Below are 26062 nucleotides of genomic sequence, written 5' to 3'. Positions count from 1 at the left end.
TCTCTGGGATACATTTAAAGCAGTGTGTAGAGGGAAATTTTTAGCAATAAATGCCCACAAGAGAAAGCAGGAAAGATCTAAAATGCACACCCTAACATCACAATTAAGAGAACTAGGGAAGCAAGAGCAAACACATTCAAACCTAGCAGAAGGCAAGAAATAACTAAGATCAGAGCAGAACTGAAGGAGATAGAGACACAAAAAACCCTCCAAAAAAATCAATGAATCCAGGAGTTGGTTTTTTGAAAAGATCAACAAAATTGATAGACCTCTAGGAAGACTAATAAAGAAGAAAAGAGAGAAGAATCAAATAGATGCAATAAAAAATGATAATGGGGTATCACCACCGACCCCACAGAAATACAAATTACCATCAGAGAATATTATAAATACCTCTACACAAATAAACTAGAAAACCCCATCGTCTCAGCTCAAAATCTCCTTAAGCTGATAAGTAATTTAGCAAAGTCTCACGATACAAAAATCAATGTGCAAAAATCACAAGCATTCTTATACACCAATAACAGACAGAGAGTCAATCCACGAATGAACTCCCATTCACAATTGCTTCAAAGACAATAAAATACCTAGGAATCCAACTTACAGGAGATGTGAAGGACCTCTTCAAGGAGAACTACAAACCACTGCTCAACAAAATAAAAGAGGACACAAACAAATGGAAGAACATTCCATGCTCATGGATAGGAAGAATCAGTATCATGAAAATGGCCATACCGCCCAAGGTGTTTTATAGATTCAATGCCATCCCCATTAAGCTACCAATGACTTTCCTCAGAGGATTGGTAAAAACTGCTTTAAAGTTCATATGGAACCAAAAAAGAGTCCACGTTGCCAAGACAATCCTAAGCCAAAAGACCAAAGCTGGAGGCATTACGCTACCTGACTTCAAACTATACTACAAGGCTACAGTAACTAAAACAGCATGGTACTGGTACCAAAAACAGAGATATAGACCAATGGAACAGAACAGAGCCGTCAGAAATAATACCACACATCAACAACCATCTGATCTTTGACAAACCTGACAAAAGCAAGAAATGGTGAAAAAATTCCCTATTTAATAAATGGTGCTGGGAAATTGGCTAGCCATAAGTAGAAAGCTGAAACTGGATCCCTTCATTATACTTTATACAGAAATTAATTGAAGATGGATTAGAGATTTAAATGTTAGACCTAAAATCATAAAAACCCTAGAAGAAAACCTAGGCAATACCTTTCAGGACATAGGTATGGGCAAGGACTTCATGTCTAAAACACCAAAAGCGGCAAAAGTGGCAACAAAAGCCAGAGTTGACAAATGGGATCTCATTAAACTAAAGAGCTTCTGCACAGCAAAGGAAACTACCATCAGAGTGAACAGGCAACCTACAGAATGGGAGAAAATGTTTGCAATCTACCCATTTGATAAAGGGCTAATATCCAGAACCTACAAAGAACTCAAACAAATTTACAAGAAAAAAACAAACAACCCCATCAAAAAGTGGGCACAGGATATGAACAGACACTTCTCAAAAGAAACCATTTATGCAGCCAACAGACACATGAGAAAATGCTCACCATCACTGGCCGTCAGAGAAATGCAAATCAAAACCGCAATGAGATACCATCTCACACCAGTTAGAATGGCAATCATTAAAAAGTCAGGAAACAACAGGTGCTGGAGAGGATGTGGAGAAATAGGAACACTTTTACACTGTTGGTGGGACTGTAAAGTAGTTCAACCATTGTGGAAGACAGTGTGGCGATTCCTCAAGGATCTAGAACTAGAAATAACATTTGACTGAGCCATCCCATTTCTGGGTATATACCCAAAGGATTATAAATCATGCTGCTATAAAGACACATGCACACGTATGTTTATTGCGGCACTATTCACAAGAGCAAAGACTTGGAACCAACCCAAATGTCCATCAATGACAGACTGGATTAAGAAAATGTGGCACATATACACCATGGAATACTATGCAGCCATAAAAATGGATGAATTTGTGTCCTTTGTAGGGAAATGGATGCAGCTGGAAACCATCATTCTTAGCAAACTATCTCAAGAACAGTAAACCAAACACCTCATGTTCTCATTCATAGGTGGGAATTGAACGATGGGAACACTTGGGCACAGGAAGGGGAACATCATACACTGGGGCCTGTTGTGGGGTGGGGGGAGGGGGGAGGGTTAGCATTAGGAGATATACCTAGTGTAAATGACGAGTTAATGGGTGCAGCACACCAACATGGCACAAGTATACATATGTAACAAACCTGCACGTTGTGCACATGTACCCTAGAACATAAAGTATAATTAAAAAATAAATAAATAAAAGTTTAAAAAAATCTAATCATGTACTCCCTAGAAAAGACTGTCTCCTGTCATTTCCTGTCCTCTTTTTCCATCCTTCTTCACATTTTTGTTTCTTTCTAAGTTGTCAGTGCCTGCACCTTGAAACCTTGAAGATGCTCCCCAGTTCCTTTCTACAAAAACTTTACCACCTATAGATTTTTTTCCATAGGTCATTTATAATCCCTCTTTCTCCTGTGGCCTGCGTCCAGCATCTGTTGTGTGAGTCCAGGAGGAAGTAGTTGAAACACAGTGAGTGAATGATGAGAGTCCACTGATCCTACTAAGGAAATGCATGTGAATCCCGCTGTCTGGATATTTCTCCCTCTGCCAGGTGACCTTAGGTCTGCAGATCTGCAAGTATAGGGTTTGAGATTGAGCAAACTTGGGTTTAGGCACATAGGCCATATAAAAGTTAGCCAGCAGGTTGCAGTTTACCAGGCATAGCCTTTTTCTAAATCTGTTTTCATTTCTAGAAGACATACTCTTAACCTTTGACACTAGATTGGTGTAATCCCGGTGATTAGAAAACACTGAAATGAGCTTCTGTTGAATTTCATGTTCACATCTACACAGCTTTCTTTTGGTCCATCAGTCAATAGATAGAGATATGAATGTATGTGTGCGTGTGTGTGTGCGTGTGTGTGTGTATCTATATATATAGATAGATAAAATATTTAGTTTGTACTATTATAGTTTGTGTTTTAAGTAGTTTGTGGTTTAATGCAGAAGTCTCCAACCCCGTGGTTGTGGACCAGTACCTGTCCATGGCCTGTTAGGAGCCCACGGCAGGAGGTGAGTGAATGGCGTGTGAGCCTTACCACCTGAGCTCTGCCTCCTGTCACATCAGCAGGGGCATTAGATTCTCTTACTAGCACGAACCCCATTGTGACTTGCACACGCAAGGGATCTAGGTTGCTGCTTCTTGTAATAACAAATGCCTGATCTGAGGTGGAACAGTTTCATCCTGAAACCACCCCTCCTCCCTCCGACACATTCCCCCGGTGGAAAAATTGTTGTCCATGAAACCCGTCCCTGGTGCCAAAAAGGTTAAGGACCGCTGGTGTAATGGGAGAATGATAATGTACACTTACATATCAAAATAATAATATTTCAGTATATGATGTAAGTATTTCTTTGGAAAACAAGGCATATCTTTTAAAATGGGGTAAAGAGATTCTATCTGCCTATTGGCATAGTTAGGTTGATTGATTTACTTATAAAATAATGGCTAGAACATGAGGAAATACATTAGACCTCAGATTACATATTAGGTTTTGGATTTGTTATTGTTGGTTTAAAAAAATCCTTGGCTATAAAAAGTGAGTCAGTTTTAAATAGTGTAATTAGGCAATCACTGTGTTGCTTATCTGCATTCACAAAGAGCAAATGAAAACCGGAAGTGACTACATGTTGCTTAATTAGTCCAGTTAAACACCTGTCTTAGACTTCCTTGCTTAACAAACCCTCGACTTCTCAAAATCACTAGCACATTGCTAAAAATATAACTTTAATTTGAAAAATTGTTGGTTTTGCACATTCTGTATGAAAAATGTAAAGAAAATACATGGGAATTATGCATTGCTTAAAACAAAAAGATTAGACTTTGTAATTAAGCTAATTTAGTGGTACTATACAAATATAATCAGATTGAAAGCTTATTAAAAACACATTAGAACAAAAGAAAGAGTATATATGACAATAAGCATGGCATGTGTTGAGGAATTCCATAAAATACTTGGATGAAAGACAGGAGTGGTCCTGAGATCTGCAGGACTCCCTGTAAGCCCCAGAATGTCTTTAGCTTAGCCACCTAAATGACTTGGAAAGATACCAGAAAAGGAGATCTCTCATATTCTTTTGTGAATCCCTCTTAATTTTGACATAAAAATTCATTGAAAATCAATACTATCCCATTTATTTTAGTTTATCTCAGTTAATACAGAACAGATTTCAGATATTTGTATATAAAACTTACCATCATGAACCAGGAGTCAAGAATTTTACTTTATTTGCACATAGAATGTAGAAATGTGAAGTAACTTAAGGATAATTTATAATTTATAGCTGACAAAAATGTATCCCAAAGAGATTAATTGAACTCAATTTTATACAGTAAGTGGCTGGTCTGGGGCTCAAGTTCAATTATTCTGACCTCATGTCCGGCACTCTTTCCCCTTGTGGTTGTATGTTCAATATTATTTTTTGGAGCATTCCTTTGGTTACAGAGCTAAGTTCCTTAAATAAACTGTCTTACTTAAGCCTCACAGCATCCCTATAAGGTGTATATTTTCGTCTTCATTTTTCAGAATAGGAAGCTGAGTCTCAGATTCAATCATTTGTCACCTAAGTAAGAAATGGCAAGTTCCAAATTCTGTATTGTTTCTGTCCCGTGCCCCATGCTGCTTCCTTTCACTGACATTTCACTCTGCAGTATTGAATGCTTCCGTACTAATTACCCAGGGCCCATTCTGCAGTTTCAGAAATGCTAATACCAGTTTTAAAGAGAAACGATATCCTGAATTAGAAAATGAGCTGCTTTCTTTTTGCGTGTGAGTTGTCCAAATAAAGATTCACGAGAAGAACCTTGACAAGCATAATTACAACCTGCTCATTTCCCCTTTAAGTCATCAAACATTCCCGAGAAGCTTGAGGCCTCCAAGAAGTGATGCTTAAGGAATGCAGCTTGACAATATGGTAGTGCATTCAAGTGGAAGGCTGGCATTCTATCCATGAAGATGACCCTACAGTAAAATATCAATGTGGCCTTTTTTCACATCACTGGCACTTTACCAGCAGTTTGTAATTTAATGGAAGAATAATAATGTACACTTACACATCAAAATCAGAAAATGTCAGTGTATGATGTAATTGTTTCTTTGAAAAACAAGGGAATGTCTTAAAATCGAGTGTGTCATGCATACTGTAATAAAATTATGCAACCACATCAGTTGTCTTGCCATAAAACCAATTGATTATAGATTTAAAAATTTGTATTATGTAAAATGAGACTAATATGTGTTGATCATTATCTTAGGGTAATAAACTACAAATGTCAGACAAATTATAACCTGAATTCTTCTTCTTTGATAGGCTTTATGACTTCTGGCAGGCAAATTGCTCAAAGCTTTGATTTTCTTATCTGAGTAATAGGGATAATACTTTTATTTCCTTATTCTCACAAACATGTGCTGTATGTGTAATGAGCTGAGCATATCTGGAGAACACTTAGTATTTAATGTTCTATTAAGCAAAGAGCAAGGTAGCATTATTAATCACAGTTTACTTTAATTCTAGAGTAGAAACTAATAAACAATAGAAGGATGAGATTTTGTTGAGATTTTTCTGCTTCTAATATTTGGAAGAAACTGTTTTTATATATGCTAGTGGAGAGATTTTTTTTCTTAGAACTTAGTAGGCTTGTGTTAAACTTAGCTCCCTGTGGCTTTCAAGTATAATTTTCTTTATAGGAGACTAGTATTGTTGGTTTTATTCCAAGAAATCATAATAGATTATTTATATTTTTCATTTTAGTATTAATTCCAGCTATTAATGTTCAAGCTTATTAAGAATCTAAAGCTCCTTTTCATTATTTCTAAAAGGTAGCTTGAAATTTACATTTTCAATATATCATAGTTACCATGATTTGATATAGTATTTTTAAAAATATATGTCATATGACAAAACCATGAAACTCAAGGTAGAGTGTACACACATATACACATACACAGGACACAAATATAGGCTAGAATTCCTTTCATGTTACAGAGAGAGAGACAAAGAGATAGACCAAAACAGTAAATAAATAAAAAATAAATTCAGTGGTTACTACAAAAAAAATGAGAAAAATAAATAAATCATTTTTATTTGATGCAATGAGGTTTATATCCATACTTTCCTACTTGGATGTTTCTTTTAAGAAATTTAAAAGAAATTAATATCAAGGAAACTAATATTAAACAAGAATAAATAAATTAATTTCAAACACTATTACTTTTTAAGGTCAGTCATTTAAGCTATAATCCCCCATATCAAAATATGGGTTTGTTTTTTTAGGTTACTAGAAATTTTCTTTGTTTTGAATTGTGTTACTTTTGAATGTTGCCTTTACCTTCTATAATTAGTAGGAACAAATACGAGCTTCAGCCAATGAAATAAGAACAGACAGGGCATGGTGATAAAGTTCTTGAATCTCCTGTGTTTTGACGATGATTTTGATGATTTTTCATTGATGATTTAGATTTGCTTATTGAAGTGTGGTCTCAGTGAGCCCTGTATTCTCAGGTCATCAGCAGTGTTGCCAAATGTGGTTGATCTGTTTTCTGAAAAACTTTTTCTGATTTCTGAAATGGACTAATGTGTTTTTCTGTATCCAGCATTCAAACTGATTGATAATCCCGCTGCAAAACCCATACAGGTGTAAAAGACAAGAGGAGATGTGATAGCTTGTGGCTACCCACCAGAACTGTTTGTGTTAGAGGGATGTGAGTTCACTTACATGTTAGGTTTTGCTTATCATTTTCATCCAAAGGAAAAGGATACATTGAGATGCTTGTGAGTGGATAGAAATAGAAAATTCATTGCTAGTGGAGGTTTGGTAAGGATTTTAGTGAGTGGAAAATCTGACTGGTTGTTGGTGAGCTGCATTTGGGCTGGAAGTATTGAGGGAGATGATCAGACATTTGAGATATCTTTAAGGCATTTGGCCATAGCCCTTAACGTGCTCTCAAGTTGAGAGGGTGGCAGAAAAATATTTATTCTACAGCTTTATTTTTGTTTTTTACCATCAAATGCAGTTTGTCTCTTTAAGAACAAAAATAAATATTCAGACAAAATTCTTCCAGTTAGCAGAAATCACTCATTTTCTCCTAAAATGACACTAAAAAGAGTAAAAGCTTTTAAAGTCTGCAAGTAACATTTGAAAAATTTATAAATACATTGGACTGTATACATACCAACTATATCTACCTGTATTTGTAGGCTTATTTAAAAAATCTATACTAATGTCATAATTTACTAAAGCCATTAACTGAGCTGTTTGAAATTTCATTCTCAATAATTCTTTTTAGAGTCAGTAGTTGGGTCTTTCCATAAGAAAAAGTTTGCAATCTGACTTGAAAAACTTTGGATTTGTGATATTTGTCTCCCTGTTGTTCGTTTTCTGCTCTGAGAGATGCCAACAAGTGGCAACTGAATTATTCTCAGGTCATTGAAAAATGAAGAGAATGGATTCCCAGAACTGTATAAGAACAAGGACTTGGCAGTTTAATTTTTTTTCATATAAAAAATGGGCTTTGGGAGGCCGAGGCGGGCGGATCACGAGGTCAGGAGATCAAGACCATCCTGGCGAACACGGTGAAACCCTGTCTCTACTAAAAATATAAAAAAACTTAGCCAGGCATGGTGGCAGGTGCCTGTAGTCCCAGCTGCTCGGGAGGCTGGGGTAGGAGAATGATGTGAGCCCGGGAGGCAGAGGTTGCAGTGAACCGAGATCGCACCACTGCACTCCAGCCTGGGCGACAGAGTGAGACTCCATCTCAAAAAAAAAAAAAAAAAAAAAAAAAAAGGCGGGGGGGATTTTGTTCCTAGCAACTCATAGAAAAAAGTGTGTGAAACCCACCTAAAAAGCACGAGACTGGCAGGCAAAGCTTTATCCACCAAATGTTATAATAGAACTATTTTCATAATAACCTAAAAGAGTAAAACAAAAAAAAAGTTTGTGTATGTCTCTGTGTGCATACAAATAGAGAATGTGTGTGTTATTTATTTTTCTAAATTAGCTTACATTCCTGAACTAATAATGTATTACATACATTACACAATATACACAAAAGACATTTAAAAGAATGGCATAAACTTTTGAAAACAACATTCTATTTATTAACTGTATACAGTGATATTAGCTGCTGTAATAGAGGATCTTTAAAAATCTCAGAGACTTAACAGAAGTTTTCTTCTTGCTACATAATATCTCAATGGGTCTTTCTGATCCATAGGTCACTCTCTTCCAAGGGAAACTTCAGGAAGTTAGGCTCCTTTCAACTTGTGGCTTCTTCATCTTCAACACCTGGCTTCCAAGTTTGCCAGTTGGGAGAAAAACAAACAAACAAACAAAAAACATGGAGGATGGATTTTAATGCACCAGATTGAGAAGAATAAACAGCACTCACTGATGCTCACATTTCATTGGCTGGAATTTGTCAGTTGACCACATCAACTTCAAATGAGAGTGAAAAATACAGTCTCACATTATGTCCACAGGAAAAAGAAGTGGGTTGGTTGGTGGTACCCAGCGGTCTTCTCCACTAACAATTACAAACATGATAAATTTGCTTTTCACTAAGAATAAAAATCAACAAGTATATCTCAAATGGCTAAATTTGCTGGGTGTTTTCTCTTTTTAAAGATTTGCAAGTCATAATTGCTTTAAACCATCATGAGCTAATATCTTAAGGACCCTGGGATGAGATTTCATTGTCAGCAATAATAGATGCAAACACATATTTGTACTTCTCAGCTCTGATGAGATTATATGTTTTTTCAGCCTCATAACCTAGTTGGCAAAGAGGTTGTATTATGAATAAAGTTAATGTCGGCTATGTGTTTTCTTATAGTTTACTTATGCTTGTATTTTTAGTACTATCTTCGATCTCCAGTTTATTTATAGTCTTTTAAAGTCCGTTCCATTCTATGCATGGGTGTGTGTGTGTGTGCAAGTGTGTGTGAAAACTAGGATATTTAAGACTTAAATCCACTTACCAGGTACACATCAATGTGTAAGGTCACCCCTGCAATTCCTGGATTTGTGGGCCCTTACCCTTCCCTCAAGATACCCCATTTATCATATGTGACATGTGACCATCTAAGGTAGGGATGGGTGGTGGTCCTAGTGTAAGTCCTTATATGAAACAGTAGTCAGGCTACATTGTTTTATATTTGTAGACAAAAATCAATATAGCATCTTGGTATTTTTCCTGCATCCCACCGTCTACTATTCCCTATAGAGTGTGTGCACCCTGTGCTGGAGTCCACTAACCTTAAAAAAAGAAAATATCAAACCTTGTGCCCATGTCAATCAAAGAGTACAATAAAAAGATGATTAATGTTGGGGGAATGAGAATTTGGGTAAACTGAATCCTTTGCCTAACATACTATTGATTGGAAAATATTTTGTGTCTGTCGTGCTTTCAGATTTGTTTCTACTCTTTCTTGGAACACTCTGGCTTTACTTTGTTTTATTTTGTTTTAACCTTAGTAAATGCAAAATAGTGACTCATGAATGGAATTGAATTTTTAATTTCTAGGGACATTCTCAACAGCATGGATTTTCTCAGATGGGCACTGACCGTTAAAATGTTTTGGAATTTGAAAAAGAGGAATGCCTCATTACCCATTTAAAATCCTTGGTTCTAAGCATTGCTTCTTCAGTGAATATCTGGCATTATTTTGATGTCTTAATTTTGAGCTTCACTTTTCATTGGCTGTAAGTGTAGATACTGAAAGTTGTATAGATTTTAGGGTAACCTAGGTTGGTAATAGATCCTTTAAACAAGTTTGTTTCTTTTCGTTGCTTGGTTTATTGTGTTTTATCAAATCAAAGATGCCATCAACTGTAAGATATATATTTTAGATACTCTAAGAAAAAAAAATAAGTTCTGTCAAGTAGATCTTTAAAAATGACATAAATTGTAACACTCATTCTTATTTTGTATATGTTAAACCTTGGTGAAAAGGTATACCTTAGAATTAATGAAATACAAAATATTCTACTGTCTTCCAGCAAAGGTTTCAGGAAATTTTAAGGATATATAAAGTACAGAAAGATTAAAACATCTTAAAGGAAAATGCTTTTAAGAAAGCAAGATGAATGTAAGAACAACTAAGGAGCAGGATTGAGACTAATTTGGTAACAATCATCATTACATCATATGCCTTCCTGAAGGGACCATAAGTTTAGGTGAAACTGTTTTGAAGTCAGTACAAAAAGGAAAAGGAAATCTTAATTTATTGTGCAGCTTAAAATCATAAAACAAAATCAAACCAGTTTTTAAGAAGAAGTATCAATATCATTGGTACTGAAATGAACAAATATTTATGTAGAATGTGAGCAACAATAATATCTCATCAATAACCTTAGAGAATACACAGTGAGCATCCTATGACTTTGTGCAGTAGTATCCTCCCATTGAGGTAAGTGGTATCACAATAAGTCAGTAGAAACACTTTTACCAGTGTCCAGTATAATACTTCTTCTCTCCTGGCTTATCTGCTTTAATGTAGAGTAGTTGGTGTTTTGTACTAGGTGGTGAGAGAGAGATGGACTGAACATCCTTAAGCAAACTAAATGTTTCTCTCAGGCAAGCTTTTGGATGGCAGTGATCTAGACCATACTCTCTGGAGGTTACCAAGAATGGAGCTTATCTATGCTGCTGTTTAAATATGAAACATCATGCCCTAATAGAGACTGGAAAAAATATTAGTTGATATTCTCTAGGGAATATTGAGTTTCGTCTGAAGAATACGTGCATAAAGAAAAGGCTGCTGGGTATGGCGGCGGGCACCTATAGTCCCAGCTACTCCAGAGGCTGAGGCAGAAAAGTGGTGTGAACCCGGGAGGCAGAGCTTACAGTGAGCCAAGATCACGCCACTGCACTCCAGTCTGGGCGACAGAGCGAGACTCCGTCTCAAAAAAAAAAAAAAAAAAAAAAAGTTAAGAAAAGGCTGCTGTACTTTGTATTGGCTCATAGACACTACTGAAACACTTCCTAGGAAATGAGTTCAAATCGCATCTCACCTACAACATGGAAGGATGATCCAGTTCCCAAATGCTCTACTCCATGATTTGCAGCCACAGAAAAATTTTAATATACATATGACTGGCTATTCGTGTTGGCCATAAAAATATCTCACCCAATCATAGATATTTATTTGGGGGGTTATTTCTGAATTCTACTTGCTATTATTTTCTTCAGGAAATGTATACCACAGCAACTGAGTTATAAGGCTTGCCTCATGGCCTTATTTAAAAGTTGAGGGTGCATCTACAATAATTAATAAGTATAATACATTAATTATAGGCTTTCTTTATAGCAATAATTAATTAGTGCCAGTTCAGTCCTATCTTAGATAATTAAATCATAAGACCATATCTTCAAGGTTTCAGAAAGCTGGTTTTCCAGGTCTCAGTATCAGTGGGCATGCATCTGAATTCTATGCAGTTACTATCAGATAATGGGAAGGAAATTTCAAAGACAAAGAGACAGACTAATTCTCTGGGGATTTTTCCTCTATAAATTATTAATGCATCATTAAAAGGTCATTGTTTCTGACTTTTGAGGCTGTGGAAGCATCAATAACTGTGGTTCTTAAGATTTCTTTTTTAATCTGAAATAAAGTGTGAAGTTGTGCTTGAGAGAAATGATCCGTTCAACAAGAGATCCTATTGTGGTAGTTTCTATTGTAGTAGTTTCTGTGAAAGTTTTATCTTAGTTATTAGTGAAGTTGAAATAAGTTTGTATTATCACCTCCTTTTGTGTCAGAATTTGTATAACTTTGTTGGTCCACCTTTCTGTCTGATGTGTACAACATATAACATACATATCTCTTTAAATCTCACAAATATTCTGCTCTAGGAAATAACTTCTAATAGAGTATAGCAGAAGGTAAGCATGTATCTTTTTATGTATTTTATGAGAAAAGGCACAAGCCATATTTGCACTTACTCTATCGTTGCTAAATGAATAAATCAGGTGGTTCAAGGAAGGATACTTTAAGAAAAACATCATTTTGATGTATTACTTGGCAGTTAATTTTTAACTGGTCATTAAAACCTGACAAGATTTCTCCTTAGAAGTTTGGTATTATCAAATATATTGCTATATGAAGACTTAACTTCATATTTCAAGTTAGTTACATAAGTTTTCCTCTTTCAGGAATTTTTCATTTATCTTCAGTTGATCCTGGAATAGAGTGTTTTGTGTAATGTTGTCTTCAAACATTCACCCCAAAAATGTCTTGCTTTGGAATTTCTAATTTTTTTAATTTTTACTTGTTTTAAATTTTAATCTTTATAGGTTTCGGCAGCAATTGAAGGCTTCCCTTGTGTTAGCCGAGTAATCATGAAGATTGAACTACTTTAGAGCAACACCGCAGTAGAATTCACAAAAAGTTACTACTCATATCTGCAAAGTGCATGAGTCTTTAGGCATCTAGCAAAACAATGCCCAAGTTATCTTGGTTTGGCTTTATTGGTTTTTCTGGAGAGCTCAACAATTTCACCGCATTTATATATGTACACTCTCACTTTTCCAAGTTCCTTGTACCTGCGTAATAGAGGAGATGCTTTCCCACCGAAAGACAGTGAATTGCTTCACCAAGCTGTTTGTAAGGAATCATGATGTATCATGGCACCTAAAATGAGAGGAAGGTTTTACCTGTTAAAAGTCACTGCTGCCGGGCGCGATGGCTCATGCTGGTAATCCCAGCACTTTGGGAGGCAGAGGCAGGCAGATCACCTGAGGTCAGGAGTTTGAGACCAGCCTGCCCAACATGGCGAAACCCCATCTCTACTAAAAATACAAAAAATTAGCTGGGCTTGGGGGCGGGTGCCTGAAATCCCAGCTACTCGGGAGGCTGAGTCAGGAGAATAGCTTGAACTCAGGAGGCAGAGGTTGCAGTGAGCCAGGATTGTGCCACCGCACTCCAGCCTGGGCAACGGAGCGAGACTCTGTCTCAAAAAAAAAAAAAAGTCACTGCTCTGTCTTTCACTTTTTTTTGCTTTAGTTAGACTCCTAGATAAATGTTTCTGAAAGTAAAGTTTATAATCCATACAAATCTTAGTTGTATGCAACGAATGCAAAATGCCTACACCCAGACTTAACTGATCAGAAGCTCTGTGGGTAGAGTCCAGAAATTTGCCTTCTTACAGGAATCTAGGGGAATGTTAGGGATAATAAAGTTGGAAAATAATCATGCCAAATTTTAGCATTTCTTATATTTTAATATGCATATGAATCAACTATTAGTAGGTCTGGAATGGAGCCCGTAATTCTACATTTCTAACAAGCCTGGATAACACTGATGCTCTCCACAGCTCACTTGGAGTATCAGTGTGCTAAAGTTGTTCAGCTGGCTGCCCCATGAGTAAGGCTTAGACAAACTACACTGTCCTGTCGCTGGTTTCAGGAAGCAACAGAGTTGCTCTGTCACAAGTCTCAGGTCCTTCTCACATTTCAAAATCTGTGTAATGGAGTTTCCAAGACAAAGTGCCTTAATGCCCTGACTATTGCTTATTATTATTTTGGAGAAAGAAGTATTTCATGTCTGTTGAGCTTTTAGAGCCTAAAAGTAGAGTACTGATCAGGTAGAAGAGACATAGTCAAGTTGACAAATTGTCTTAAAATACAACACATTGCAAGAAAGAGAAATGAATGAAATGGTCTTGGCCACTGCACTACTGCCATTGTGCAGGAGTGGTGGGTCTACTTTAGGACTTTAGGTCATGAGCAGTCTATACCAGCCTGGGTCTCAGTTTTATACTCAGATCGCACCATTAACATATCTGAAAACAATGGTGCCTATTATCTGACTATTTCTTAGTTTTCCACTGGCCAAGGTTCTCCTGGGACCATTATTAGATTAAGGTCCAAGGACCCTTGAACACTTACATTCTTACCTGTGACCTGCAGAATTTCTTCTCTTTAAGGAGAGGCAGAGAGATTGAGGAAATATTTGGGGTAGGGCTAGGGCAAAGTTGAGTATTCTTATAGGTTGTGGTTAGGAAGTCTGCAGAGAGGAGGATGTTGAAGATTTAGCGGGAAGTTGGCACAGCTAATGCAACAGTTCTGGAGGATGTGATTAGGAAATTAGTTAAAGGGGTGATGGTAATAGCAGGCTTTTCCTGTTTTAGGAGGGATAGAGATAAAGATGGGTGCAGAAATAAGTGAGTTTGGTGGCAGGTAATATATGTTCCTTTTAAAACTATATGAATTTGGAGAAGGAAATGATTACTGCTAAGAAAATTAGCCAGGAGATATTTCTAGGAGGAAGTGGAATTGAGTCAATGGCACTAAATGTGGTAGAATGGTATTATAAGATAAAAATGATTTGATTTAACAACCTGTTAACTAACTTAAGAGGACTCTGCTACAGGAGGTGAGAGGATTAAAGCAAATTTCACTGGGCTGAGAAATGAATGGAAAGAGAAATGGACACTTTGAACCCACGCTTTTCTTTTAAAAAAAAAAACTTGGCAGTGACTAATAAAATCTGAATTTCTTAACTTGGCTTTCAAAGCCTTGCAAAGTTTTGTTCCATTACATCTATCTAACCTTACTTTCCAAATGATTTATAGGTTTGCTTTATTCTCAAGTAAGACTGATTTCCTTACTGCCTTGGAAAACATGAACTCCATCTTGAGATGTGTCAATATTCATGCTATTACTACCAGTTTTTGTTGCAGGGACTTTGCTTCCCCCGCACCCCCCTCCCCCACCACCGGCCCCCCCTTTTTTTTCTCCCTATTGTTTGCAAATGGATAGGAAAGAAGAATGTGTGGATCTTGAGTGATCCTTGCCTTGGGTGAAAGTTAAGAGTGGGAATTAGAGAGAATCCCTGGTTGGGGCAGAGGGAGACCTAACATCCAACCAAGGATTTCCATAGAATGAAACATTTGTTTTGAGACAGAAACATGTTTTAATAACATATTCTCAGTGTTTGCTTACAAAAGGATTTCTCTGTCAAACTCTTCCATTCACTGAAAGAAAACAGCTTCTGATGTATCTTAAAGAAAGTGTGCTTACATTTGCCTTTTATTTCTGGATTTCTCTACTTGTCCTCATAGGGCCCATGTTCTAGTAACATATTCTCAATGTCTGCTTACAAAAGTTTTTCTCTGTCAAGCTCTTTCATTCACTGAAAGAAAACAGCTTATGATGAATGTTCAAGAAAGCATGCTGACATTTGCCTTTTTAAAAATACAGATTCAGGGGGTACAAGCGCAGTTTTGTTACATGGATATATTGTGTGGTGGTGAAGTCCAGAATAAGCCATTTCTTACAAGACTGCCAACAAGCTGCATTAGACACTTAAAAAGTCTCTGAGTACCGTCTACCAAGACCTACTGTCAGTTTGCATATCAAACTTACGCACAGATACCTGCAATTCCAGCAACTGGGCCACCTTGTGGCTCCCACCTTTTGATCAAAATGTGTTCCTGCTGCTCTGACTTCTCTAAGGCATCCAGTTGTGGATGCAGCTATATTCGTATGCAGAAGCTGACGGCACTATTCATTAGAATTAATAATTCTGATATTCCCTAACTGACTTGAGAGGTGGTGGGTGGATCCATGGGACTAGGTAGTCATTTTCTTCACTAAAAATCTTTGATTCCTGATCTTTAGTATATCTTGGTTCTTCATGACTGAGCAATAAATTTCTTTTTTTTAATTTAATTTTTATTTTAAGTTCAGAGGTACATGTGCAGGTTTGTTATATAGGTAAATTTGTGTCAAGGGGGTTTGAGGTACAGATTATTTTGTCACCCATGTATTAAGCCTAATACTCATTAGTTATTTTTCCTGATTCTCTCCCTCCTCCCAACCTCCACCCTCTGATAGGCTCCAGTGTGTGTTGTTCCCCTCTATGTGTCCATGTGTTCTCATCATTTAGCTCCCACTTGTAAGTGAGAACATGCAGTATTCGATTTTCTGTTCTTGCATTGGTTTGCTAAGGATAATGTCCTCTAGCTCCATCCATGATCCTGCAAAGGACAGGATCTTGTTCTTTTTTAAGCAATGAATTTCCTTATTGTTCTTTGATTTACCCATAGAAAAGCATTGTTACATAGGAACCCTAAGATCTACTATTTGGTTAGTTATAAGATTTTTGAAATACTTTTGTCCTTCTTTTACTTTCAGCTGACACAAAGAGCCCTAATATGCATTTTCTAGACTGAGACTGTTGAATACATCAGATATTACAGGGCATTGCAGGAAGATGGGATAACATAGTTGGTTAACATTTCACTAACATTTATAAATATACATTAACATATATAAATAATGCCTTTGAATGAAAAGACAACCAATAGGACACAAATAAATGTTGTGAGACAAATGTAGAGAATAAATACATTTTAAGATTATTTTGTCTTTTAGCAGCCTCTCATTGTTTGAAGGAAAAACAAGAGGAGAATGGTGAGTTCTCAAGTTCCAAAGATACAGCATAGAACACAAGAATAATTTAGCCTTTTGTATCTCTGGAGCCATGTGAATTTGAAGAAGTTCTTTTTTTCACCTAAGGTAACTTCTCTAAGCTGAGTTTCCCTACCTGTAAAATAACAAGATAGAACCGAAGTAGATGGATATGAACTTTCAGAATTTTAGGTGTAAATATAGGCACAGCTCAAGAAGAGTAAAAGCCTTTAACATACTTGGGAAAAAATGACACTTCAGGTGGGAGAAAAGGAAAGTGTGCAGTAGTGTAGAGTGGCACGCATTGTCATAGGGTGGCAAGAGAACGGGCAGGACAACTCAGGAGGAAGGTAGGAGAGTGGGACTAAATCAGTGCATTTGCATAGCAAGGGCTAGGTTGAGAATTCCCAAGAGTGGTTAGTTTAAAAAGATAGACACAACTTTTTCACCTACTAATGGATCTAAACTACTTTTGCTACTTCCATTTAAACATTTGATATACTGGCCAGAAGTGAGGAGCAAGAGTCCTGCATATGCTAATCTTAAATAATCTGTCTCTAATTTACTGAAAAGTTTATTAAGTTTATGGTAAAAAGAGAACCAAACTGAATGAGAGGATATTTTAAGTTTACAGTAAAAAGTAGCCGGGCGAGGTGGCGGGCGCCTGTAGTCCCAGCTACTCGGGAGGCTGAGGCAGGAGAATGGCGTGAACCCGGGAGGCGGAGCTTGCAGTGAGCTGAGATCCGGCCACTGCACTCCAGCCTGGGCGACAGAGCGAGACTCCGTCTCAAAAAAAAAAAAAAAAAAAAAAAAAAAAAAAAAAAAGACATCTGAACCGAATGAGAGGCTTTCTTGGTTATTTACTATGTAAATATCTAGAATGCTAATTTTAGAATAAACTGGGCAGAAATGACGTCTTTTCAATCTTGAGTCTTCCCATCCAAGAACATGGGATGTCTCTGTATTATGTACATCTTTTTTTATGTTCTTCACTAAAATGTTATTTTCCCCCATGTGACTTTCTACATGTTATGTTATGGTTATTTCTGATCATATAAATGTATGCTTATTGTGAATGGCATATTTAAAAACACATTTCTCCTTTGTTACTGCTCTTCCATTAGGTTTTTATTGTTTATATTGTATCTAGCCACCTTGCTGTTTGCTCTTGTAGTAGTTGGACTTGTTTGTCTTTTAATTATTTTTTATTTTCTTAAGAATCATATTCTCTATAAGTTAAGATGTAATTTAATGTCTACTCTTCTAATACTTACATATCTTCTTTCTTTTTCTTATCTAATTTATTAATTTGTCCTCCAATAAAACACTGAATAGCAGTGAAAAGCATTGACAATTGTTTATTCCAAGCTGATTAAGACATGAGCCTTTATGGAAGCCCATCCCTTTCTTTCTATTTGCCTCTTTTCCGTTTCTTCCCTTTGTGCTCTTCTACCATGACTACATGAGAGCTTTTACTAAATAAGGATTGATTTGCTTCATCTGAAAGTAATCACATTTTTCTTAGGAACTTCCTGGTAATATTCCATGGTTTCTTTTTCCCCACAAAACTGACATTTTCTACTGGTTTGCTATTATTTGCATCACCTAAACTATGCCTAATGCAGTAACGCACCATGACATGTAGAAGGCTAGAAACGTGTCAGCCCCTCCAGAAAATGAACCCACATTATAGTCGTGTAGCAATTTTGGTGGAGTCACTACCAGCTTCTACTTCTTAAAAATGTCAATTTATCTAAAATTAATAGCTCCTCTCCACCCTATTTTTTCTAATTTGTGAAGTCTAAAAAAGTAGATTATGAAACATCTCATAATTATGTATAAAACGAGAATAAATTACATCTCAGTGAGAATAGGGAGTATTTTCCTCTGATAAAAGGTGCCTGGCCTAAATGCAGATGGTAGAGATGGTTGCTGTGTTTGCTTAGGGGACTTCTGTGCTTGTTTCCAGGTATTGGCTGTTCTGGGGAGTTGAGGTTCTTGGAAGAGTAGTATGTTCATTGTTAGACTAAATCCTCATTAAGGAGAATGCTCCTGCACCTCAGAAAAGCAATCTTCGTGACAAGCTGTCTTTTTTTTTTAATGATTGCCTCGTGTGGGTGGCACTGAAAAGATTACAATGTGTTCCTCATTGCATACACATTTTACAGCTAAACCAGTATTATCGGATATTCTTATATTTAATGATTTTGCCATTTTTTGGCTAGTGTTTGTACTTAAATGACCTTACAGAATCTTTCTTAAGTTCACTGTACATAATTATTTAGCAATCAAAAGAAAGCCAAATATGACAGCTCCCAACCCTGCACTAATCACCTCTTAAGTATTGGTTCTATCTACACACATCATCTTAGTTTACATTTATTCAATCCTTTTTTTTTTTCAGTGTTATCTCTTTCTCTATAAACTGACCAGATATTAATTGTGACTTTGAGTAATTGCTTTGATTGCTCTGGGATTTGGAGTAAACATCAGAAGCTAACTCCATTTGGAATTTTTTTGTAGACTGGCTTTCTTAACCTCCAATAACATCTTTAGTCTGCTAACCAGGGTAAATATCAATGAAAATAAACCACAGAACCTACATTCTTGTGAAGCTGATAAAAAAAAAAATACAGCAGTAAACATGACTGGCAACTTTTGTTGAACAGAATATGGAACAGTTGCATTCATTTCCCCTCCAAACTTCTCACTGGTGGAAAATAAAGGTTCAGAAGTTTATAGGAGATAGCAAGTTGCTCAAAAGATAGTAATAGCCTCGTTAGCAAATTAAATAGCTCTAGATACAGTGTTAAAAGAAATTTGGCAGTTGAGATATGTGTCCAAATTATGATACTTAGAAAAACAGTGATAATCGATTCATATCTCATTATGATTCTAGAATTTTAGCTGGTTAACTAAACGTTGAGTCTGAATCATTTATTCCCCTCACATAAAATTTACCATTTTATTTATTTTATTTTATTTTTTGAGATGAAGTCTTGCTCTTGTCACCCAGGCTGGAGTCCAATGGTGCAATCTCAACTCACTGCAACCTATGCCTCCCGAGTTCAAGCGATTCTCCAGCCTCAGCCTCCCGAGTAGCTGGGATTACAGGCACCTGCCACCACGCCCAGCTAATTTTTGTATTTTTAGTATAGATGGGGTTTCACCATGTTGGCTAGGCTGGTCTTGAACTCCTGACCTCAGGCGATCTGCCTGCCTCAGCCTCCCAAAGTGCTGGGAGTCCTTGGAAAATAACATGTAAGTTATTCAAAAGTCCTTGGAAAATAACATGTAAGTACTGGGTGTTGGCTACTCATTATTTATTAATTGCTCATTCATCTCTGCCCTGACTTACAGGGCTCAGCACTGGATATTGGTTCTCCTGGCTCAGTACTCAGAGGCACTTCCATTTTTGCTTTGCTTCCTTGCCACCCTGACGCTGGGTACTCCAAGGAGCACTGTACTTGTCAGTCTGTAAAAGTGAGTGAACTTGAAACTTTGAGCTACTGGCAAGTATGCTATTTCTGGTTATTCATGTGCTTTTGTTTTTCTACAGGAAATAAATGATAACCATTTATTTGTATGCTAATCCATATAATTCCACACTTTCCTTGGTAAGGCTATGTGATGAGGCTAAGTGATGTGCATTCATGATTTAATAATGAAATCCCATGATTTAATAAACACAGAGATTTAGAAATTGTGAGATAACATGACACTTCTAGACAGTTTTGCAAAGAAGTTTTACAGTTTTTCTTTTCTATTTAAGGTGACTACACTTGTCAACACAAGCAACAAAGGCCCATCTGGTAAAAAGAAAGGGAGGTCAAAGAAAGCCCATGTACTAGCTGCCTCTGTAGAGCAAGCCACTCAGAACTTCCTGGAAAAGGGTGAACAGATCGCTAAGGAGAGTCAAGATCTCAAAGAAGAGTTGGTGGCTGCTGTAGAGGATGTGCGCAAACAAGGTAGGCAGAATGATGTTATTGTTCGAGGGGAATCTATACGGATGTGCAAACAATGACTTTTTCTTTAGAATCAATGGATATTTACTCAAAGAGGAAGTCTTACGTTTTTTCCTTTCTATCTGCACTTGTTTTTAATGTTTGCTGGATGTGGTACATAGAGCTGTTTTTGTTGTTGCAGTATGGTACAGCTACAAACACTCTATGTCTGCTGTTACTTCAAAATCTTCAAGTTGTTTTTTCTTGGTAAATGAAAAGAGACTTTGCATCAAACTCAGGTTTTAGAGAGAATGGGATGGGAAGACCTAATGTTTATAGAGTCATGGTAAAATCAAGTTTCTATGGATGAAGAGGGAGAAGAATGTAAGGTACTGTAAGAGAATTATTCTTCTTTTTCTGCGAGTCCCAAATTCATATTTTCAGTTCACAGATTTCCTCACAAACGTAGCAAGCTGGCTACCCATTAATGAATCAACTACCCCTCTAGCTAGCTAGCTATCATGCTGTTGATTCAGCATTTTAAAATTTTGATTTGTAGTAAAATATACAACATAAAATCTTAACTATGGCCGGGTGCAGTGTCTCACACCTGTAATCCTAGCACTTTGGGAGGCTAAGGCTGGTGGATTGCCTGAGCTCAGGAGTTCAAGACCAGCCTGGGCAACACAGTGAAACCCTGTCTCTACTAAAATACAAAAAATTAGCCAGGCATGGCAGCATGTGCCTGTAGTCCCAGCCACTCGGGAGGCTGAGGCAGGAGAATTGCTAGGACCTGGGAGGCGGAGGTTGCAGTGAGCCAAGATTGCACCACTGTACTCCAGTCTGGGTGACAGAGTGAGACCCTGTCTCTTAACAACAACAACAAAAAATCTTAACTACTTGTAAGTGTACAGTTTGATAGTGTTAATGATATTCATATTGTTGAGCAAGCAATCTCCATATCTATTTCACCTTGCAAACGGAAACTCTATACCTATTAAACTATTCCCCATATCCTCCTCCTCTGGTAATCAGCATTCTACTTTTTTTTTCTATGAATTTGACTGCTCTAAATACCTTATATAAGTGGAATCATACATATTAGTATTTTTTTGACTGGCTTATTTCACTTAATGTAATGTCTTCAAGGTTCATACATGTTGTAGCATGTTTCAAAATTCCATTGTATGTATATACCACATTTTGTTTATACATTCATCCATTCACAGATGTTTGCGTTGCTTCCACTTTTTGGCTCCTGAGAATAATGCTACTATGAACATAGAGGTAAAGATCTCTCATTAATACCCTGAGTTCAGTTCTTTTGGATATAGACTCAGAGGTGGTATTACTGGATCATATGATAATTATATTTTTAATTTTTCAGAGCCTGCATGCTATTTTCCACAGTGGCTGCACCATTTCCATAGTAGTGCACTCCTACTAATGGTGCACAGCGGTTCTCATTTCTCCAAATCCTCACCAACACTTGTTTTATTTTGTGAATTGTGTCATCATAATTGGTGTGAGGTGATATCTCGTTGTAGATTTGATTTATATTTTCCTAATGATTACTTATGTTGAGGAACTTTTTATATGCTTCTTAGGCATTTGAATATTTTTTTCGGAGAAATATTTCCAGTCTGTTGCCCATTTCTGAATCAGGTTGTTCGGTTTTGTTGCTGTTGTTAAGTTATAGGAGTTCTTTATATAGTCTGGATATTAACACCTTATCAGAAAGTGATTTGCAAATATTGTCTCCCATTCTGTAGACTGCCTTTTCACTCTATTGTGTCCTTTGACACAGAGAATTTTTAAATTTTGATGTAGTCCTACGCAGTATCTGTAGTTGAAAGTTCTAAGGACCATGAAATCAGAACAGACACCTACTCCCAAGCTTGGTCTCTCTCTTGCATTTTCTATCTTGAAGAATGCAATGCATATCTATTCAGTTGCATGTTGCATAAATCTTGGTGCCATTCTTGTTACTTCCCTTTCCTTCCAAATGTAGTCTATTGTAAAGTTTCCTAGATCTTACCTCCTAAATATCTATTTAATGGACCGCTTCCTGTCTCAGTTATTCAAAGGCACTATGTTTTCGTGCCCCAGGGCCTTTATATATGCTGTCCTTTTCACACATTTCTACACTTCCCAGCTCAAGGAACACCTTCTCAGGGAAACTTTATCTGAAACTCCTGTCATACTTTTTAATGGGTCCTTTCCTTGTTACTTTTCACAGGATAATTAAGTATTTGTGAGGTGACTGTCTTTCATGCCATACTATAAATTAATAAAGGTAGAGACCAGACCATGTCTCTTTTGCTAATCATTGATTTGCAATGCTTAGTACTCATTAAATATTTGTTGAATTATTGAATTAAGAGGTGAATGAATGGTCTGTTCCAATTCTTTTTGCAAACCTAGCACTGTATCAGTTCACAGCTATATATTTAGTACCTGGAAACAGCACCCTCCTTCCACACTAACAAATACCATTCCCCATGCTGTCCTCTTCTTCTTCCTCATCCTGTCCTTCCTCCTAAAACCTAATTTCATTTCTATGGTACTAATTTAAATTATTACTTTAATTTGCAATGTTAAATGTGCCACATTTTATCAATTGTGGACAGAGTATATTTGCGTATGTGTTTTGGCAATGTGAAATCTTCTAAGTTTTCAGGTGCATTTGAAAACTGATATTCCTTCTGAACTGCAGATGGATGCTTGTTTGTTTTCATGCATCTATAGGCTGGATGGTTCTTTTATTTTTTCTTTTGTTGTGGGTTCTTTAGGTTGACTGCCATATGATGAACTGCATGCACTTAAAATTTACAATATGATAAATTTTGACAAATGTATACATCCATGAATCCATCTTTGCAATGAAGATAGCAAAGGTATTCATGGTAGAAACTGGTTTGATTGGCCTCTGGGCCTCTTTTGAAAACGTTTGTCTTTTATGATGAGAAAATTTTCCCTTTAGTTTCTCCAAAACCTCTTAAGAATTCTTTTGTCATTACAAGTTGGTTTTCACACATTCTGTAGAAACTAATCTTTTCATTTTCTTGAAGCTTACATGAAATGGTGTTCTTGTGGATATAATATAATAAGCAACACAGTTCTTGACCAGACTATCCTAGGAGTATTAGAGTAACAAATTTCTATAGATGCTAATTGAAGACAGCTAACAATGGTTGCTCTTCTAGAGGATATTTCAAGCTTGCTTTTTATAGTATCCATTTCTTGTTACAAAACAATTCTGTATCAGAAATGATGGCCATGTCTAACCTTTATAAAGCTCAAATGCCATATACTCCTTCTCTTGAACAGTGTCAAATTCAAGGAAGCATTACTATAGTATGCAAAATAACCCCCAAAATGGGTAAAAGTCTTTAAAATTCGCTTTGTTATTTTTCACTCTGCAGTCGCTCCCATCCGCGGCACGTGCCTCTCAGGTGTGAGTCGTGCTCCTCTTCCCTGACAGCAAGGTCCTTAGTCTCTTGTTTGAATTTGATACCCAGAAGCTCTTATCTCCATTCTTTGCATTCTCTAGCACAGCTCGTTGTTATGTAATCCCCTTAGCTTATCTGGCTTTACCTGATTCTCCTGCTTGCCCATTACCCAAATTTTATTTACCAATGAGAGCCTGCATTGATTTTCAGAGAGAGGTAGAGAGAAAGGAGCTTGTGGGTAAGGAATATGGAATGGGACGAGATATTTAGTTAATGGAAACTTTAAAACACTGTATCTTTCCTTCTATCATAGAAATCTATTTTCTAATTTGGAAGATGATATTCAGAAATTATGGACACACTGACATTTAGAAACAAGAACCTCTTTTAAACAACCTCCAGCATCCATACATGACTTATTTATTAAATGACATGTTGTGGGGAATGAAATCTGTTAGCTTTACTATTGCATCGTTTCTGTTTTTATTAAAAAGTATTGTCACTTTTTGTTTTCAGCATAAATGCCAATTTTCATATTGTACATGTCCATTTTCAGATTTTTAATATACAACCGTTTTTTCTTTTGAAGTTTCACAGCATTCATTATAATTACCCAATCTGTCAAGATTATAGATAGAATTGTCTATTTAACTATGTTATTGTTGTATCTCATATGGCTAAACAGTGTTATTTGAATTTATTATATATATTATTTATATATATATTAAATTTATATATATAATTAAATATATATATATATTCTCTTTTAAACCTAAGCTGCATGCCAGATCTCTAAAAGTTTTCAGTATGAGTGGTGACTATATTTTTACTGTAGAATATTCCAGTAGAAGATTTCCCTATATCTGTAAAAAATATTGGAGTAGGTGTTGTGCTGAACTCCTATGGACTCCAGTGGGGATGACGCCAGGATCACGGGACCAAAGAAGAGACCCAGAGTCAGCAAATGAGACAGGGAGTTTTATTGGGGGGCTTACCTACAGGGGAGAAGTCCAGTGGCAGCAGGCTGGGCCGAAGAACCACAAACATTTGTGAGAGGCATGCAGTTCATATAGCACTTTCATGTAGCACCATTTACCTAACAACCTTCACCTGGCAACCTTCATTCAACCCAAAAGCCCCTCTACACCGCATGTTCCACGGGCTGGGCTAGGGGCTCAGATGTTACTCATAGATAAGGAATGAATCTCTGGAGTGGCCACTCCCAGATTCCCTAGCTCAGCAAACACATTCAGATGCCTCTGCCATACAGGGTCATTCTCGGAGTATACGTAAGTTTTTGCTCTCAGGTGCATTTACATACAGTAGGCTTATGATAGCATTTATATTTAAAAGAAGTAACAAAACTAAATTGTCTAAAAGATATTGTATTCAAAACTTAGAACTGTGATGCTTTAGACTTTGGGAAAAACAGGATATCTAGTTTGGTGTTTGCGTTTCTGCCTTCCTGTCTGTTTAATTATGACTAAAGTATGTGATATATGCATATTATCTTCCTAGTGTAAGTTTAAACAGTATCAGAATAGGAACAATGAGATTTATATATTTCTTTCTTCTCCTGAAGCACTTGGCGTGGTCCTCTAGCACACGGTAGGTGCTATTAAGGAAGGAGTCTTGTGAAATCAGGGAAGCATTGGCAGTTTGGTTAAGATATCCAACTTCTAATCTTACTTTGACAAATAACTAGCTGAAAAGCAAAGTCATTTAACCACTTTTAGCTTCAGTTTCTCCATTTTTCACATACAATTATTGTGTTTACCTAAATGATTTCTTTTACTAAATGAAGTCACAGGGGATTTAAAAATAACTTTAAATGTTCTATAGATGTCAGAGTAGATTTATTAATTATAATTTATTAAATCAGTGTGTACTACCTATAGCAATGTGTACTACCTTTTGGTTAGTGAACAAGCCCCAGCCTTTCCAAGCAGGATGCTAGACAGCTGAATCAGTATCTAATAGTCTTCATGAAGAAGACTGAGTAGCTCGGTATGACTTAAAGTTGGTGGTAGTTGCATGCGGTGCCTGCAAACTATGAGTGGATAGTTGTGCAGCTAGTGAACCATTCATAGAAAATCTTGAAAACAAGGAATGCAAAGG

At 36.7% G+C, this 26062-nt stretch overlaps 1 protein-coding gene across 3 annotated transcripts in view; it reads left to right on the top strand.

The window, feature by feature from the left end:
* CTNNA2 (catenin alpha 2) overlaps positions 1-26062 on the top strand; it is a 1160134-nt gene that overhangs the window by 228499 nt on the left and 905573 nt on the right. For all 3 annotated transcript variants that reach the window (XM_045368554.2, XM_005575464.4, XM_005575466.4), the window contains exon 3: positions 20321-20516. In XM_045368554.2, coding sequence (XP_045224489.1) covers positions 20321-20516 — 196 coding nt within the window. The remainder of the gene's footprint in view (positions 1-20320; positions 20517-26062) is intronic.

Source organism: Macaca fascicularis, chromosome 13 (assembly GCF_037993035.2).
Source record: "Macaca fascicularis isolate 582-1 chromosome 13, T2T-MFA8v1.1".
Lineage (NCBI taxonomy): Eukaryota > Metazoa > Chordata > Mammalia > Primates > Cercopithecidae > Macaca > Macaca fascicularis.
The sequence above is the reverse complement of the archived record's forward strand: the minus strand, read 5'-3'. Positions and strand labels throughout refer to the sequence as shown.